This window comes from Hemiscyllium ocellatum, chromosome 13 (genome assembly GCF_020745735.1).
Source record: "Hemiscyllium ocellatum isolate sHemOce1 chromosome 13, sHemOce1.pat.X.cur, whole genome shotgun sequence".
Taxonomy (NCBI): Eukaryota; Metazoa; Chordata; class Chondrichthyes; order Orectolobiformes; family Hemiscylliidae; genus Hemiscyllium; species Hemiscyllium ocellatum.
Window position 1 is genome coordinate 28058478 of NC_083413.1, and position 20511 is coordinate 28078988.

Here is a 20511-nt window from a genome sequence, read left to right on the forward strand (position 1 = left end):
GAACTTTGCAAATTTTAGTTTTCTTGCAGCATTTTATCATTTAATTCATATCACAATTACAGTGCACATTTTATTTTTATTTGTTGTCAGGTTGTTTGCATCAAAGTTAGCAATTGCTGGCCATCCCTAAATGCCAGGAGGAGCTGGACATCCTTCATGAACCACTGAAGAGTTTTTGTCATAGCTTGCCTGGCAAGACCGTTTCAGAACATCGGTGAGTATCTTAAGAACAGATTGGTTAAGGACAGCAGATTGATTTCGCTTTAGTGAACCAGATGGTTTTCAACAAAAATTTGGTCATTTCATGGTTACCAATGCTCTTACTAACAGGAAGTTGGTTAGGCCACTTTTGGAATATTGTGTACGGTTCTGGTCTTCTTCCTATCGGAAGGATGTTGTAAAACTTGAAAGGGTTCAGAAAATATTTACAAGGATGTTGCCAGAGTTGGAGGATTTGAGCTGTAGGGAGAGGCTGTATAGGCTGGGGCTCTTTTCCCTGGAGCATTGGAGGCTGAGAGGTGGCCTTACAGAGGCTTATAAAATCATGAGGGGCATGAATAGGAAAAACAGACAAGATCTTTTCTCTGGAGTTAGGGAGTCCAGGACTAAGGGCATGGGTTCAGGGTGAGAGGGGAAAGATATAAAAGGGACCTAAGGGGCAACTTTTTCATGCAGAGAGTGGTGCATGTATGGAATGAGCTGCCAGGGCAAGTGGTGGAGACTGGTACAATTACAGCATTTAAAAGGCAGCTGAATGGGTATATGAATAGGAAGGGTTTGGAGGGATATGGGCCTAGTGCTAGATTAGGTTAGGCTATCTGGTCGGCATGGACAAATTGGACTAAAGGGTCTGTTTCCATGTTGTACATCCCTATGACTCTAACTGAATTTAAGTTCCCAAGTTCCAATAGGGGAATTTGAACTCATGTCTCCAGATAAAGTAGTCTTTGGATTGTTAGTTTGACAACATAATTACTTTGGTACTATATCCCATATACACATGGTTATGGTCCTGACAGTGTTGCATGCAACTTGCCACTGCTCCTGCCAGGGAATCAGCTGACATGGTATGCCATGCTTATCTGTCTTGCACCATCCTCACATATACCTCATCTGCAACAACACCACCCAACCATATCCAATTTGACTTTTTTTTCTGCTCCTCTTCACTTTGCCCTCTAGAAGAGATCTCTACAGCTTTTCAACTCTGGTAAAATGGCTGAAATACTGACATTTTGTTTTCTAGGTGCACAGTGGATGACATGTACTGAACTGCAAAGCACTCGACTTTTTATTATATTTTCAAAATGAAGAGAAATGGAAAATAAAAATGGGTTTAGCATGCATCCTAAGTGTTTGACTGTGTAGAGGCCAAACAGATTATGAAACACATCATCGATACTCTATGTAGTTAAAGTGCGGAGATGGAAGAATGAAGAGAGTGAATTCAACATCAGAAGATGAATCACAAGCATGACTCAGAATTAGCAGGGACGTACTACAGTCAGACAGGAACAGAATCTGTTGTTCTTACTCAAGTTAGGGTGGCAATGCCAAAGTTTAACCAAGTTCAAAGTGAGTTCACAGTAAATAATTCTGTGTTCGCATGATAGAAGTGGAGAGATTTAAAATGCAAATCCAGCTCCCAAAAAAAAGGCAAAAGGCAAAAATGTTTCAAAAAGTATGCATTTAAACATTCACATTAGACTTGCACTGTTCTGATTTTCAGCCTATAAGGGTTCTGAGATGCTGTGAAATTTTGAGACAGTGCAATTATTTTATTGCTGTAATTTTGATTGTGTTTTAAAAAATAATATATAAACTAATGGAAACCAAGATATCTGCATCTTATCTTCACAGTATTTTTGACACTAGGGTTATGGGTTCTACTGTTTTCTTCATTTGTATGTACATTGAAAACTGGAAAAAGTTACATGTGGGCCAATGCATGCTGGTGACAGTATGGTAACCCTGCACCATATCTGTTTAAAGAAACAGAAAATCTAAGGAAGAAATTGAGTATGAAAATAGTTTAGAATAGAGTTTCTTCACTTCTGGAATGAGAGGTAAAGTTAAAATTAAATCCAAACTTTAAAAAAATGGCTTCTTAGCATGTCAATATTGTCAAGTTATATTTATTGCTAAAAGTATTTCCATTGAAGTGTCATTGCCAAGTGCTACTCAAACACTCAAACTTTCAAATACAGGTCAATGCCCTTAAACATTAACTCTGTTTTTCTCTTCAGATGTTCCAAAAACTGCTCAGAGTTTCCAAAAATTTCTGCTTCTCAAGCAAAGCTTTCTAAATCATGTCCAAACCAACAGTGTTGCTCCAACGTTTACATCTCCCACAACTTTTGTCATCAAAAATGTAATTGGCCAAACTAGAAAACAAGATGCTTTTGAATTTCTTCACTCCAAAGACCTAGCAGAACAAATAGAACACATCACAGACTTACCTTTAAGAGGCAACAGGCAAAGACGGTAAAGCCTTTGCTATGTAGATGCTTGGCCAGAGCAAACCCAATTCCTTTATCACATCCTGTGATCAAGACGGCTTTGTCCTTAATCTAGAAACAAGCATCACCAATAATGTAGATTTGTTAATTTTACATGAATTTAGGAACACACCTAACCCTCCAACAAAATTAGCTATGAAATATTACTATAAAAAGTAAATACTCTGATCCTCCTTGAGCTACCAAGCAATTTAAACCTAGTAAACTACTGTTAATTAAATGCATATTTACTAGCTGAATACTGGCAAATGGCATTAGAATGAAGATTTTGATCATGATTTTCAAAGCATTAGACTCATTACACAGACTTGTTGCATATCAAAATAGGGCATCAGTCTTCATGTGCAAGTCCTGAGTAAATAATCCTAAAATAATTACAGGAAGTGACTTAGCTCAGAAAAATCCTGCAAGACCTTGCAAATTCAGTACTTACTGCTCAATAAATTATTTTCTGCTTGAACACCAAGAACCTGTGTTAAATAGTCCCAAGATATTTAAAATACTGCTTTACAGGGAGATATCCCAGCTTAACAATGATATCAATTACAAACTTTCAAGTTTGTTATAGAGTCATAGAGATGTACAGCAGGGAAACAGACCCTTCGGTCCAACACGTCCATGCTGACCACATATCCCAACCCAATCTAGTCCCACCTGCCAGCACCTAGCCCATATCCCTCCAAACCCTTCCTATTCATATACCCATCCAAATGCCTCTTAAATGTTGCAATTGTACCAGCCTCCACCACTTCCTCTGGCAGCTCATTCCATACACGTACCACTCTCTGTGAAAAAGTTGCCCCTTAGGTCTCTTTTATATCTTTTCCTTCTCATCCTAAACCTATGCCCTCTAGTTATGGACTCCCCGATCCCAGGGAAAAGACTTTGCCTGTTTACCCTATCCATGTCCCTCATAATTTTGTAAACCTCTATAGGGTCACCCCTCAGCCACCGACGCTCCAGGGAAAACAACCCCAGCCTGTTCATCCTCTCCCTATAGCTCAAATCCTCCAACCCTGGCAACATCCTTGTGCATCTTTTCTGAACTCTTTCAAGTTTCACAACATCTTTCCGATAGGAAGGAGACCAGAATTGCATGCAATATTCCAACAGTGGCCTAACCAATTTCCTGTACTGTCACAACATGACCTCCCAACTCCTGTACTCAATACTCTAACCAATATTGGAAAATTACGTTAAAATTGCTCTGTTATCAACAGCAATTTTATTAAGAGGTGCCTCAACAATTCAATCTGCCCATACATTTTGACAAAAAGAAGCCACAATATTAGAAGTAATGTAAGCTATGTACACAACACAAAACGTATTTGAAGGCAATGAAATATAAAAGATTAAATATATTTTGTTACATGATCAAGTGATTAATATTCAAGTGGGTTTAACCATTATTAAAGGGAATAATTAGTACTCTGTGATACAAACCTTAGTTTTTCTCATTTGCATCAAGAATTTTGTTTCAAAGGTATATAACATAGCGAGGAATCTTAGAGGGGTCTGAGCAACCCAATCATGGTGAGATTTGTCTGATGAAGACTATCTCAAAGTCAGAAGCATCTTGCTCCATCTTTTAAGCTTTTGCTGAGCAGCAATGCAAGTTTATCACGAGGCAGCAGCAAGGTGCCAATTATGGGTGATTACGGCTTGTTACACCATATTAATGGCACACATTCCCTCATTAGTATTCAGCTTTCCATTTTACAAAACTCACCAAACAAACAAGACATTGAGAACACTTGACATAGAAATTAGAGTAGGTCTGCAGCTCAGCTTCAATTACTTCAAATCACCATTTGCTCCAAAGGGCCTCCATGTTGTGCACAGGGTACAATATCTACAGAGGGACATCTACTTGATGTATAGAGGGATCTTGAGTTCAAGTCCACAGCTTCCAGAAAGTGGCACTTAAAAGATAGGGTGGTAAAGAATGCATATGGCATGCTTGACTTTATTGCTTGGGAAACTGGGTACAAGAGTCAGGATGTCATGTTGCAACTTTATAAGACTTTGATTAGGCCACATTTAGAGTACTGCATTCAATTCTGGTCACCACATTACAGGAAGGATATGAAGGCTTTGAAGAGGATGCAGAAGTGATTTACCAGAACACTGTCTGGATAAGAGGGTAAGAGCTATAAGGAGAGGCTAGAAAAACTCAGGTTGTTTCCTATAGAGTGGCAGAAGCTGAAGGAAGATTTGATAGAAGTCTATAAAATTATGACATGCATACATAGGGTTGTTGACTCTAGATTAGAGTGTGCTGGAAAAGCACAGCAGGTCAAGCAGCATCCAAGGAGCAGGAAAATCAACGTTTCGGGCAAAAGCCCTTCATCAGGAATGAAACCAGGAAAATCGACGTTTTAGGATTTTGCCCAAAACGTCTATTTTCTTGCTCCACGGATGTTGCCTGACCTGCTGTGCTTTTCCAGCACCATTCTAATCTAGACTCTGATTTCCAGCAGGTGTGGACTTGTTGGGCCAAAGGGCCTGTTTCCACACTGTAAGTAATCTAATCTAATCTGCAGTCCTCACTTTTGCCTATATACGGTTGATGGTCAGAATCTTTCCCAGATTTGAAATATCTAATACTAGGGGGAATGTATTTAAAGTGACGGGGGAAAATTCGAAAGAGATGTGAGGGGCAAATTGTTTTGCACAGTGTGGTAGAAGTCTGTATTGTGCTGCCAGGAGTAGTGGTGGAGACAGATACAACAGGGACATTTATGGGACTTTTAGATAAGTACATGAATATGCAAGGAATGGAGGGATATGGACCAAGGGCAGGCAGAAGGGATGAGTTTAACTTATTGTCACAACATTGTGTGATGAAGGGCGTGTTCCTGTGCTGTACTATTCCATGTGCTACCTCACAACACACAGCCCACACACCTCCCACCTACACCGACACTGGCATCCAACATGAGCCAGCTTCAAAGAACCCTCATGTCACATCTCTGATTTCCTTACGGCACATTTATACAATTCGATTCTGCACTGGCAACTATCACTCTCATGTTGCTGCAATATACTGTACACTCAGGGGCATGTCCCCAGTTCACAGATTACTTCAGGCTCCAACTCTTGGCCCTTCACTTGCTCCCATAGGTTCAGAGTGAGTGAACGCTATCTGGATGCATCCCTTTGCATTGCATGTTTTTGAACTTTGTCCCCCTCAACCAGAGCTAGCAGACTCCTATTAATTCAGTCATACCTCGTCACCTAGCACAGGTACAAAGACAGGAAGCTTATCACAATTATCAACAGTGACCAGTCAAGTCAAGGGAGATAGTCTTCATTTAAGGAGTCCCAGCACAGTAAATCAAGGACAGTTTACAATACCAGTCAAGGGCTTGGACATGGTCAGCCAGCTACTTGAAGCAGTCAGAATCAAGATCCTCATCTCAAAGTGGTGAGAAACCAAATGTCCGGCAACCAACCACCTGTCCTCACAGTATCTGCCTTATTGTGGACCTTTTTCCTCCTTGTATGAAAGAGGGGCAGGTATTAAAAATCCAGAGTGAAGGGTCCAATGGTAACCATGAAACAATTGTCGATTGTCAGAAAAACCCATCTGGTTCACTCATGCCCTTTATGGAAGGAAATTGCCATCTTTACCTGGTCTGCCTACATGTGACTCCAGACCCACTAATGTGGTTGATTCTTAACAGCCCTCTGGACAATTGGGGATGGACAATAAATGCTGGCCTAGACAACAATGCTGACATGCCTTATAGAGTCATAGAGATGTACAGCACGGAAACAGACCCTTTGGTCCAACCCGTCCATGCCGACCAGATATCCTAACCTAATCTAGTCCCATTTGCCAGCACTTGGCCCATATCCCTCCAAACCCTTCCTATTCATATACCCATCCAAATGCCTCTTAAATGTTGCAACTGTACCAGCCTCCACCACGTCCTCTGGCAGCTCATTCCATAACATGCACCACCCTCTGCGCGAAAAAGTTGCCCCTTAGGTCCCTTTTATATCTTTCCCTTTCACCCTAAACCTATGCCCTCTAGTTCTGGACTCCTCCACCCTAGGAAAAAGACCTTGTCTATTTATCCCTTCCAAGTCCCTCATGATTTTGTAAACCTTTATAAAGTCACCCTTTAGCCTCTGACGCTCCAGGGAAAACAGCCCCAGCCTATTCAGCCTCCCCCTATAGTTCATATCCTCCAATCCTGGCGACATCCTTGTAAATCTTTTCTGAACCCTTTCAAGTTTCACAACATCTTTCTGATAGGAAGGAGACCAAAATTGCATGCAATATTCCAAAACTGGCCTAACCAATGTCCTGTACAGCCACAGCATGACCTCCCAACTCCTGTACTCAATGCTCTGACCAATAAAAGGAAAGCATACCAAACGCCTTCTTCATTATCCTATCTACCTGCGACTCTACTTTCAAGGAACTATGAACCTGCACTCGAAGGTCTCTTTGTTCAGCAACACTCCCCAGGACCTTACCATTAAGTGTCTAAGTCCTGCTCTGATGTGCTTTTCCAATACGTAGAACGAATAATATAAGAATTAAGAATAAAAAAAATAAGGCAGATGGAAGAGGGTGGAACAAATATACTTTGGTACATTGTTGCAGTTAGAAGTGGGGTTTCCCAAGTGAGTGAGTAGGCAGTGCAGAGGGCATGTGGGGTTCATGGTGTTGGGGATTGGTGTGGGGGAGTATGTGCTTTGGTGGGAGATGGCTCCATTGGCAAAGATAGTTTTAGTTTGAAGTATTGGAAAGATGAGGGTGGCACTTACTGTGGCAGAATGAAGAAGGCCATTGACCATCCACAGTGTTGGGCATTCCTTCTCTGTGACTCTATCTCAGCACCGTAACCATGCTGCTCTGGTGTAGTGGCAGCCACTGGCGACCCTAGGGGAAAAGAGGTAGTCCCACATTTACATCACCCCATCCTGCTGGATACCCAGGTCCATGGCCTCAAAGTGGGATTCTGCCATACCCAGGGCAATTGTCAGGGCAGCTCCAGACCAACAGTGCTTGCCCGGGTGCAGGACAGGCTTTTAAATATTATATGGGCACAAGGATTGCCAGGCTTTTGGTAGATAGCCAGTGAGTGGAGAGTTGTTCCAGGCACAGCATGTTGATGTGTAATTAGACATGAGGTGCAGAGTAAGTAATTAAAGGCAGTAGGTTGTGGCAAGACACCTCGCCAGGGCTCACAACAAGAATCCCTCCAGAAACACAACTTGCAGTTTGCCTAAAAAACATACAATTCGGTCCTTGGAGGAAACGGCAGACACATTATCTAATCAAGAGTTTCCCAAAGTGATGGCGAGCTGAAATGTTTTGGTCATGAGTTCAGAGGCACCAAGACCATCTCATAGCTCTGCCACTCTACCCTCATCATACGAGTCCTATTCCCTACTCCCCCAAGTTCTTACAAAGGGCTCATGTAATTTAAGCCTCAAAAGTACAGTGGGAAGAAGTATGGAAACATCTAATCAAACCTGTTCATTTCCTCTGACCAGGCTACATTGATGCATATCCCTTAGTACTATCACACTGCAACTGTACTGCCAGTGCAGTTGCATTTTGCCTTGGCCCTACACTTACAGATTGTATGCCTTGAATCCGGAGTGCTGACACATGCATAAATGAAAGCAGAACTCCCAAAGGAGGATACATTGACTTATTTCATTTGGAAGTCGATTTGGGCCTTCAAACCTGATTTACAAGACTAAGTGGGTTTTAAATTGAGATTACTTTGCACCTGGTAGTCCCATCCACTACTAGGAACTTGCCATGTGCCAATTTGGACATTTTCAATTTTCTTGTTCGTTCACCTTTGAAATTTTAAAAGGAGAAAATGTAGGACAGACTAAATCCAAATCAAATGATTTTAACGCTTTAAATATCAAATAAAAACATGACTAATACAGAAACAGAAATTGCTAGAGACACTCAACAGGTCTGGCAGCATCTGTGGTGAGAAAGCAGAATTTTGACAAAGACTCACTAGAATCACAGAATCCCTACATTTTGAAACAGGTCCTTTGGACGAACAAGTCCACACCGACCCTCCGAAGAATATCCCACCCAAACCCATTTCCCCACCCTGTTACTCTACTTGTACCTCTGATTACTGTACCCAACCCACACATCCCTGAACACTATGGGTAATTTAGCATGGCCAATTCACCTAACCTACACATCTCTGGATCATGGGAAGAAACCAGAGCACCCGAGGAAACTCACACAGACACGCTAAGAATGACTCAAAACATTAATTATACTTTCTGTTTCAGATTTCCAGCATCCACAGTTCGTTTTATTTAAGCACTATGAATAGCCTGTTCCACATGCTTACACCATTTTTATCCAAAATACATTATGCATGAATTACCCTTTTCTTTGTTATTCACCATTTGAAATTCTGACCTTTATGTGAACTGACGACATGCCTGCCAAACTTATCTAAATCAACATTCCACAAAATCCTTAACCTTAAATCCTTCTGTGTCAGTGTTGTTAACATCTCGCTATCGCTTGAGTTTCTGTAAACGGACTTAATGCAGCTGCTTTTCACCTGCTTGCATAAGTTGAAGTCCTTTTAGAAGCAAACTAAAGTATTTTGATGAATACTGAAAAATGCCCAGATTGTGATTCTATAAAGATCATACAGACCTCTTGAGGTCAGAGCCAAATATCTTTCTCATGTTGCAACAGTCTTCAGATATTTCAATTTAGTCTGCACTAATGTTCTGATGAAGTATTAAATGTATTTGCCTCTCCAAAGATGCTGGGAGATCTGCAAAGTGTTTTCTATTTTGTTTGAATTTTCCAGCAGTATTTCACTTTTCTTTTATAATGAACTCTCATTCCAAGGTTTCATACCCTTAAACAGCTCTTCAATAACAGATATACACCATGATTTCAAATTGCACAACAGGACCGAAAAAAGGCTCAATGAGGTAAAACATTTTTTAAAATTTTCTTTCGCTTCTGATGGGTCAGAAGCATCCCTCTGGGTTCCAGTGGGCCAACTCTAGTTCAGACCTATACCCTTAACCACCACCATCCACCCTCCATCCATTATCAACATGAAAAAGCCTCATGATAGTGACCACTTCCAAAGGCTGGTGAACTCCTGTTGCCTGATTTATTACATCTGCCTGCTGCTAGGCATGGGGTCCTTCAGAGAAATGTTGTAAGGGCATGCCAATTCACTATAATGCATCAAGAGAAAGGGTGCTTTAAGTATAGAAAACTACAGAGATTGCTTCATCCAGCATGGTAGAAGAAAATCACTTCCTGGCCAAACTAGAAGAGTTTATTGTAATATAGTTTATTGTATGTTAGCCACTTGTTTCAAGTTACATTGATATGATAGACAATGTTATAAAACTTTGAGAAGACCAAATGTCAGTTCTCACACCTTGGTAAAAACAATGACTGCAGATGCTGGAAACCAGATTCTGGATGAGTGGTGCTGGAAGAGCACAGCAGTTCAGGCAGCATCCAATGAGCAGATCCTAAGTCATTCTGCTCACAAATCCATAGTCACCACACGGCTACTCTAATATATCATAAGCAACCAACCCATTTATAGTTCAGGCTAATGAACCACTATATATTCTATAGGCACCAATCTTCTTTGGTGGTTGGCAGTGTTGAATTTGTTTCCAAAATCAGGAATCCAACATCAACTATCTCACTCCATAATATCTTCAAATGAATCCAGTCAGTCAATTAATTGTGAATTGTCATTTTAAACGGTCTGGTGATTTTCTGTAACACCTTCAAGATTATTTCCTTGCAATCTCTCAATCAATCATCATGGTGAGTGGCGCTTATTGCATTAACTCTTTCAGACCCTTATTCAACAGTGGAGTTGCAATCTTGACAGGAAGGTGCTGAGATTTTAGTTCACGGACTTTAGTTACATACTTCGAGGAAAAAGTGAGGTCTGCAGATGCTGGAGATCAGAGCTGAAAATGTGTTGCTGGAAAAGCGCAGCAGGTCAGGCAGCAACCAAGGAACAGGAAATTCGACGTTTCGGGCACAAGCCCTTCATCAGGAACTTGTGCCCAAAACGTCAAATTTCCTGTTCCTTGGATGCTGCCTGACCTGCTGCGCTTTTCCAGCAACACATTTTCAGCTTTAGTTACATATGCAAGGTTGAATTGTTGCATGAACCAGCATTCCAGACTGCAATTGGAAATGAAACCCTGAAGCTAAACTCTTCTTGGCCTCAGCATAGAAACTGTTCACTAATCCCAATAACCCACCAGTCTGCAACAAGCACCAATCTTACCACAAGTTAAAATCCTTACCTTTAGTTTTTCTAGTTACATTTAGCTGGCTCTAAATTTGTAATGATCATTTGCAACTATGCCCAGTTTGATGCCTTGTATTTGGACATAATTCCAAATTATCCACAAATATAAGTGACTAACATTCATAACACTAACCTCGATAACACACCACCAATGATCAGTCACCACACAGGTACTCCAGTCTGGATCACAAGCAGCCAACTAATTTATAATCCAGGCTGATACACTCCAATACATTCTACAAGCACTAATCTTCTGCAGTAGTTGGCAGTGTTAAATTTCTTTCTGAAACTCAATATACATCAATTATCTCACTCCATCCACCCAGTCCCAACATCCTCAAAGAAATCCAGTGAGTGGATTAATCGTGAATTGCCATTTCAAAAGCCATAGTGACTGTCATTTTTTGACATCTGTCATTACAATTCTAACATTCCTGTGCAATTACACCTTTTCATAAAATCTGCATGTTAACAGTCATTCTTAACGCTTTTTCTGATCATGGAATTATTTGGAATTTTCTGCAGGTCCAGAGACTTCAGGAAGTATTACTATGGAGACAACTTCAAATCTCTCTACGGAAAACTATCCGAGCCCTGACAGTGTTTATCTTGCATTTCTGCAACTTCTTTAGCATGCTTCCATGTGATTTTAGCCATTTCTAATCTTCTCTCACCATTAGCAGTCTCTTCCTGTTTGAAATGTTTCTGCATTCTTTATTTGAAACACAAAATGTAAAAATAGTGGTATAGCATTTCGGCAACTTCCTCCTCGGTTATCACCTGTATGTTATCACAGGTTGCTAAATGAGCATTCTTCTGAGGTCTTTAATAAATTTTTACCATAAAAAGGTGACAGTTGTGTCATTCCCTTTTTTTATTGTTTCCAGATATATTCTCTCCGTTAATATCTCTTCATGTTTGAATACAGGGGGTCCCCAATTTATGAACACAGTCCCATGCGGCAGTATAATTTTAAAGTTCTGACATATGAACATTTCCAAATTTACAAACAGCTACTTCACATGGTTCTTTATTGTGTTTAGACTTGTGCACAAACCAACTTTTGAACAGACTCCAGAATAAAACACATTCGCACCCAAGGAGCTGCCTGTACTTGAAAACAGTTGAAACGAATCTGAAAGTAAAAAGCTGGCATTGGTAAAAGCTGCCGGATTGCTAAAAAAGCAAACTTTTTCACAAATGTTCTTTGAGGAAAGAACCCAACTATCTTGCCTTATTTTATCCATACAGTGATGTCCCTATATGAGACTTACATATCCTCTTAAGTGAACTAACAAGCTACAAAATCATACCAAACTACCGCCGATGTTTCAAGACAGCAACATCCCATCACTGTCCAGGAGCAATTAGATAACTAAGTCAATGCCCACATTTTAAAAATAATTTTTTTCTAAATCAATAGAAACAGAACTATTCGAAGTGAGATAAGAGCCCAGGCAGCAACAGCAGATTGCCAAAATTTAATGATAGCATTCCAAAATATGGGATAGTTGAATAAATTATATTATGTTGTATTATGTTAGATCTCAGAGTCAGTATGTTTAAGAGACATGCTCATGCTATCATAGCATATGACCAGAGGCTATAAAGGTCAAATATGCTATCTTATGCCAGAATCAGTTGTGGCATGACACAGTAATGAAAGCATACTGCTGTTACAATTTTCCAGCTTCATGTTAACCAATGTGCCTGTGAATATAATGCTTGCATGTCACATCTACTTGTAATTGAGGTCTGTGGATTCTTCAACACCACAATATCTATATCCAGTTTCTTACGTAATGGGAGATAACATAGGGATTTCTGTTTCAGATAACAGACTCTAGTGGAAACAAAGTCACGTCACTTTGAACTGGTCTTCATTAAATGGAAGAACGTGCAAGACAGAAATATCAAAAAGGTGAATTCTGGAGCAGTTGAGAACTAAACTACTTATATTGAGACGGTGAAATTGCAATTTATTTTCAATAAGTTATGTAGAATGAGGGAGCAGGGTCCAATGGAATATATCCCAGGAACCTGAAGGAATTGAATGAGAAATTGTAGGGGCCTTGGAAATTATAATTCAGAGCTGTACTGAGTTTGGAAAGAGTCCCAAGTAGTACCCATTTTTGAAAAGACAGACAAAGCTAATTGAAACAATTACAGGCCAGCATAACAATCAGGGTGTTTTAGAATCCTTAACTAGCACGAAATTAGCAGATATTAAGAGAGAATGATATTGAAAGGAATCAGAAGCCATAACCCGAGAGAAATTTCATAGAATGCCTAAAGAAGATAACAGATTTGATTGATTGAGGAAATATAGTGAACGTACTAGTTGTTTTCAGCTCAACTTCCCCAATATTACCTGGTGTAGTTACAGTATAAGAAGGTTTAGAGAGGGCAGAATTATTAAAATGCATCTAGGAAAGATTTTTACGTCAGAACATAGAAGGGCCTACAATAGATTGGGTGGTTCTGAACTTAATTTTAGTTAATGCAGTTCGACACGTGATTGCAGTATCAGCAGTCAACCAATTTGCAGACTGTGATCATAACTCCATTAGATTCGATATTGTTATGGATTGTTCCTACCAATACTGAACAATCAGCAGTAAGCCATTTTGCAGACTGTAATCATAACTCTATTAAGTTTGATATTGCTGTGGATTGTTCCCAACAGTGCCACACAGCTCCTGACCTCACTACAGCCTTGGCTCAAACATGGACAAAACAGGCTGGATTCCAGAGGTTAGGTGAAAGTGACAGCCCGTAACATCAAGGCCGCATTCAACTGAGTGTGGTATCATGGATCCCTAGCAAAATTGGAATCAATGGGGATTAGGGGGCAAACTCTCCTCTGATTGGAGTCATACCTAAAACATTGGAAGATGGCTATGATTATTGGACATGAATCATCTTACTTTCAGGACATCTCTACAACAGTTCTTCAGGGGAGTGTCCTAGGCCCAACTACATGCAGTTGCTTCATCAATGACCTTCCCTCCATTAGATCAGAAGTAGGGATGCTCACCAATTTTCAACTCCATTCACAACTCCTCCAATACTGAAGCAGTCCATGTTCAAATGCAACAATATCTAGATAATATCCAGGCTTGGGCTGACAAGTGGCAAGTAACATCCAGGCCAAACAAATGTCAGGAAATTATCATCTCCAGTAAGAGATAACCTATTCACTGCTCCTTGATATTCAGTGTGTTACATCACTGAATTCCCCACTATCAGCATTCTTGGGGTTACAATTGACGAGAAACTCAAGTGGACTTGTTACATAAACATTGTGGTTACAAGAGTAGGTCAGAAGCTAGGAATACTGCAGCAAGTAATTCACCTCATGACTCCCCAAAGCCTGTCCACCATCAACAAGGCACAAGTCAGGATTCTGATGGAATACTCTGCACTTGCTTGGATGGGTGCACTCCAACAATACTCAGAAAGTTTGACACCACCCAGGACAAAGCTGCCCGCTTGACTGACGTCACATCTATAATTTCCACTCCTTCCACCACTGATGTTCAGTATACACTGCTGTGACTATCTACAAGATACACTGCAGAAATTCATCGAAGATTCTTAGACAGCACCCTACAAACCCACAACCACTACCATCAAGAAGGATAAGGACAGTAGATACATGGGAACACCACAACTTGCAAGTTCTCCTTCAAGTCATTCATCATCCTGACTTAGAAAGACACTGTGTTTCCTTCATTGTTGCAGTGTTAAAATTCTGGAATTCCTTCCCAAAGGACCTTGTGGGTCAATCTAAAGAACGTGGACTGCAGCAGTTTAAGAAGACAGCTCACCACCACCTTCTCAAGGGTAATAAAATGCTGGCCAGTCAGCGATGTCTATGTCCACGAATGAATTTGAAAAAATACTTCTCCCAGACTGTTGTATGAGACAACAGAGGAATTAACAAAGTCATTAACAATAATTCTCAATTCCCTTCTGGCCACATGGGACATGTCAGAGGACTGAAGGGCAGGCAATGGGATACTGTTATTCAAGAAGGGAAGAAGTAATAAGCTAGGAAACTATAGGCAGCCAGTCTAACTTTGGTGATGGAGAAAACAATTGGAAGCAATTCTAAAGGATAGAATTAATCTGCACTTGGAGAGACATGGATTAATCAAGAACAGTCAGCATGGTTTTGTTAAGGAGAGGTCATATCTGACCACCTTGATTGAATTTTTCGAAGAGGTGACCAAGTGTGTAGCAGAGAGCATTGCATTTGACACAGATTGCTTGGAATTCAGCAGGACCTTTGATAAGGCCCTGCACGGGAGACTGACAGCAAAGTTAAGAACCCCTGGGATCCAAGGAAATTTGGCCAATTCAATTTAGAAATGACTGAGTGGCGGGAAGGAGAGGGTGACAGTTGAGGGGTATTTACGTGACTGGAAGCCTATATCCAATGGAGTTCCACAGGGATTAGTGTTGGGACCCTTACCGTTTGCGGTATACATAAATGGTTTAGACTTGAGTGTTGGAGGGTTGATCAATAAGTTTGCAGTTAATAAAAACATTGGTGGGACAGTAAATAGTTAGGATAGCCTTAGATTACTGGATACAGGCAAGCTGATCAGTGGCGAATGAAATTCAATTTGGATAAATGTGAGGTGACAAACTCAAGCAGGACGAACAAAGCAAGGCAATACGTGATGAGCAGTTGGTCTCTCAGAAGCACTGAGGATTAGAGGGACCTTGATGTGCATGTCCACTGGTCCCTTTGTGTAGCAGGACAAGGATACAAAGTATTTGAAAGAGCATATGAGATGCTTGCCATTAGGTTAAGGACAGAGAAATTATTCTGTATAAAACGTTGACTAGACCACAGCTGCAGTAATGTGCGCTGTTCTGGAATTCACATTACAGAAGGGATGTGACAACACTGGAGAGGGTCCAGAGGAGATTTACCAGATGTTGCCTGGACTGGTGAGTTTTATGAGGAGAGACTGCATACACTGGGGTTGTGTTCCTTGGAACACAGCAGAATGAGGAGTGTCATGATTGAGATGCATAAACTTATGAGGGGTATAGCTAGGAGAGACAGAAAAGATCTTTTCCCTTGGTAGAGGGAATCAATGGCATGGAGGCATATACTTAAAATAAGGGGAAGGAGGTTTACAGAAGATATATGAGAAAAAAAAACATTTTCTACACCCTAGAAGGTGATGGGAATCTGGAACTATAAAGATGGTAGAGGCAAAAACCGTCATAACATTTCAGAAGTATTTAGATGGTTACTTTTGGTGTCAAGGCAATCAAAGATATGGGCAAATTGCTAGGAAAATGTAATTAGAATGGTTAGGTGGTTGCTTTTGACTGGCACAACTCAATGGGCTGAAGGGTCTTTTTTTAGTGCTGGAAACCCCATGATAGTATGAGAAGAAACAGCAATAAGACTGATGAGACTCAATGGCATGTGACCATGCTATGACATCAATATGTTTCTATATGGAATAGTCATTACACTAGCATAAGAGAAAGGCACTGTGAGAAATTTTGCTTTTTACCATGGGTGGAGGGCAAGGCTAATAGGTGTAGGGAATGCTGGACGACTGAAGAAATTGAGGTTTTGGTTGAATAAGAAGGAAGCATATGTCAGATATAGACAGCAGGGACTGAGTGAACCCCTAGAAGAGTATAAAGGCAGTACACCTAAGAGGGAAATCAGGAGGGCAAAAAGGAGACATGAGATAGCTTTGGCAAATAGGGTTAAGGAAAATCCAAAGGGATTCCACAAATACATTAAGGACAAAAGAGTAACTAGGGACAGAATAGGGCCCCATAAAGATCACCAAGGCTGCATATGTGTGAAACCATAGGAGATGGGGGAGATACTAAATGAGTATTTTGTTTAAAGTGGAGAAGGATATGGAAGATATATAGAATGTGGGGAAATATACAGTGACATCTTGAAAAATGTCCATATTACAGAGGAGATGGCGTTCGACAGCTTAAAAAGCATAAAGGCAGATAAATCCCCAGGACCTGATCAGGTGTACCCACAAACTTTTTGGAAAGTTAGGCAAGTGACTGCTTGGCCCCTTTTTGAGATACTTGTATCATCAATAGCTACAGGTGAGGTGCCAGAAGACTGGAGGTTGCCGAGTGTGGTGCCACTATGTAAGGTGGTAAGGAAAAGCCAGAGAACAATATCTGAGTGAGCCTGACATCAGTGACGGACAAGTTGTTGGAGGGAATCCTGAGGGATAGAATTTGCATATATTTGGAAAGGCAAAGACTGATTACGGATAGTCAACATTGCTTTCTGCTTGGGAAAGTGTGTCTCACTAACTTAACTGAGTCTTTTGAAGAAGCAATGAAGAGGACTGATGAGATCAAAGCATTCAATTTGGTTCCTTATGGCACATTGGTTAGCAAGGTTAGATCACATGGGATACAGGGAGAAGCCATTTGGATACAGAACTGGCTCGAAGATAGAAGACAGAGGGTGGAGATGGAGGGTTGCTTTTCCATCTGGAGGCCTGTGATTAGTGGTGTGCCACAAGGATCAGTGTTTGTTCCTCTGCTTTTGTCATTTATATAAATGATTTGAATATGAACATGAGAGGTATAGTTACTAAGTTTGCAGATGACACCAAAATTGGAGGTTTAGTGGACAGTGAAGAAGATTACCTACAAGTACAATGGAATCTTGATCAGATGGGCCAATGGGCCAAGGAGTGGCAGATTGAGTTTAAATTAAATAAATGTGAGGTGCTGCATTTTGGAAAGGCAAATCAGGCATGACTTACACATTTAACAGTAAGGTCCTGGGGTGTGTTGCCAAACCAAGAAACCTTGGGGTACAGGTTCATAGTTCCTTGAAAGTAGATTCGCAGGTAGCTACAATAGTGAAGGCGGCATTTGGTATGTTGACTTTATGGAAGTCAACATGCGTTGAGCAAACTCCACACAGTTGCTCAAGGCTGGAATCAAACCCAGGTCCCTGGTGCTGTGAGGCCGCAGTGCTAACCAATGAGCCACCATACCATGCGTTGAGTGTAGGAGTTGGGAGGTCATGTTGTGACTGTACAGGACATTGGCTAGGCCATTTTTGGAATTCTGGTTTCCCTGCTCTAGGAAGGATGTTGTGAAACTTGAAACTGTTCAGAAAATATTTACAAGGATGTTGCCAGGGTTGGAGAGTTTGAACTATAGGGAGAGGCTGAAGAGACTGGGGCTGTTTTCCCTGAAGCATCAGAGGCTGAGGGATGACCTTATAGAGTTTTATAAAGTCATGAGGAACATGGATAGGAAAAATAGGCAAAGTCTTTTCTTCAGGGTGGGGAAGTTCAAAACTAGAGGGCATAGGTTTAAGGTGAGAGGGGAAAGATCTAAAATCAATGAGAGGGGCAACTTTTCCATACAGCTGTACAGGGTGGTGCATGTATGGAATGAGCTTCCAGAGGAAGTATTGGAGACTGATACAATTGCAACATTTGAAAAGCAATTTGGATGAGTATGTGAATAGGAACAGTTTAGAATTTTGTTTAGCATCCCAACAGCATGGAAACAGGACTTTAACCCAACAAGTCCATATCAACCCTCTGAAAAGTTTGTGAGAAGATTTGTAGCTCGGGTGCTCGTTGTTGTCATTCTGTTCACCGAGCTGAGAATTTCTGTTGTAGACGTTTCGTCCCCTGTCTAAGTGACATCCTCAGTACTTGGGAGCCTCCTGTGAAGTGCTTCTGTGTTGTTTCCTCCTGCATTTATTGTATAAATATAAATATAAATGCCAGAGGAAACAACACAGAAGCACTTCACAGGAGGTTCCAAAGCACTGAGGATGTCGCCTAGACAGGGGATGAAACGTCTGCAACACAAATTCCCAGCTTGGCGAACAGAACCACAACAACCCGCTGAAAAATAACCCACCTAAATCCATACCCCCACCCTATATTTACCCCAGGCTGATGCACCTAACCTGCACATCCCTGAACACTATGGGCAATTTAGCATGGCCAATTCACCTAACCTGCTATTCTTTTGGACTGTGGGAGGAAACCAGAGCAACTGGAGGACACCCACGCAGCCACAGGGAGAATGTGCAAACTCCACACAGTTGCTCAAGGCTGGAATCAAACCCAAGTCCCTGGTGCTGTGAGGCCGCAGTGCTAGCCACTGAGCCAGCATACCATCCAAAAGGGGAAATGGGCTAAATGCTGGCAAATGGGACAAGATTTATTTGGGATATCTGGTCAGCATGGACGAATTGGACCAAGGGTCTATGTCCATGCTGTCTATGTACCTAACAGTGGAGATAGTAACACTTAAAAGTGGCAGTTTACGTGCTTAAAACATCCTCCCTGTTTGTATTTATCTTTCTGATATTGAATGGCAGAATAAACAAAGCTAGAAGGGCAAGGGATCACAGATTGCAACTGGTCCTTCACACGAAATGAAATCAATAGACTTCCAGGAAATGTAACAGTGATAAAGAAAGCCTTGCTGTCATGCCGCAGTGAGTTAGAAAGTTTGAGAAAGTGACATAAGCATGCAAAGCGAGGCCAGGTACTCAGGAAGTTATAATAGATTTGATTCCCCGCTTAAAGATAAAAGGTTATTCCTGGGTAACTCATCCTTAGCGTTACCGTGTATAGGCATTTCAATTGGTTATTTCCTCCTGTCACTTCAGGAAGGTCATAAACGTAAAGAATGAAGAGATTAATTTCACAGGATGCCAGACAGGAACGAATCGCCTGCACCGGGACAAAGATCCTACCAGCATTTAATCGTATTTAACGTGACTGAACAAATGATAAGCGTTTACCTTCACCGAGCCCCGCGGGAGAGAGGGCACAGCCAAGTACAACACAAAAACCAGGTACATCAGCACGATACTGTGAGTCACCATATCCTCCTTCAAACCAAACAGTTGGACAAAAGCACTGAGAACCTCGGGGAGCCACAAGCCCAAGCCCAGGGTCAACAGGAATGAAAACAGGACCATGAAGGCCATCTGCACATAGGAGGTCTTGGGCATCTCACCGCCGCCCTGGGCTGGGCTCCGCTCCACAACACCGTAACTGCTCTGTCCTCCGAGTCCCTACTGCAGCTTAGGATTCATTCCCCCTCCCACTCCGCTGTACAAACCACTCAGTCCGGACGAAGAATGAGATCACTTCCGTGTGTAAAATCTAATGAAAACGTTACTGTATCTGCTCACCCACGGGAGTGTGACAGACCGCAAGTCCACTGACACGGCGAGAGAATGCTTTCCGATCCTTCATCATAATTGAACTCTTCGGCTAACTAGTTTAAGACAGTTTGATGATTTAGTGAGGAATAGGAGCAGGCCACTGAGTCTCTCCAGTTTATTCCGCTTGGCTGACCACATCTTAACACCATCCACCCACAACCCATCACAAAAATCCAACGCTCAACTTTGACGTTTGCCAACCCGAAATAAAGAGTTCTGGATTTATTACTCTTTGAAAGAAAGACTTCCCACTTCCATGGCGCTTCCCCTCCTGTCGGTACATCTCAAAAGTCCACTACTTCCTATGAAGTACTTTTGAAAAATAATTGCACGTAGCAAAATCCCACAGGCAGCATGCCTAGTGATAGTGAACAGGGATTTGAGAGTAAATCCCCACAACCCTATATGCAACGCAAGAGAAAAATCATAGGCT

At 41.4% G+C, this 20511-nt stretch overlaps 1 protein-coding gene across 1 annotated transcript in view; it reads right to left on the minus strand.

Annotated features, from left to right (window-relative positions):
* The window catches only part of LOC132821490 (D-beta-hydroxybutyrate dehydrogenase, mitochondrial-like), a 44605-nt gene extending 24607 nt beyond the window's left edge, over positions 1–19998 (minus strand). The window contains exons 1-2 of the mRNA XM_060834089.1: positions 19650–19998; positions 2460–2570 (exon numbers count right to left, since the gene is read on the minus strand). Of these exons, the coding sequence (XP_060690072.1) occupies positions 2460–2570; positions 19650–19862 (324 nt within the window). The 5' untranslated portion in view covers positions 19863–19998. The remainder of the gene's footprint in view (positions 1–2459; positions 2571–19649) is intronic.
* Between the last annotated feature and the right edge of the window lie 513 nt (positions 19999–20511).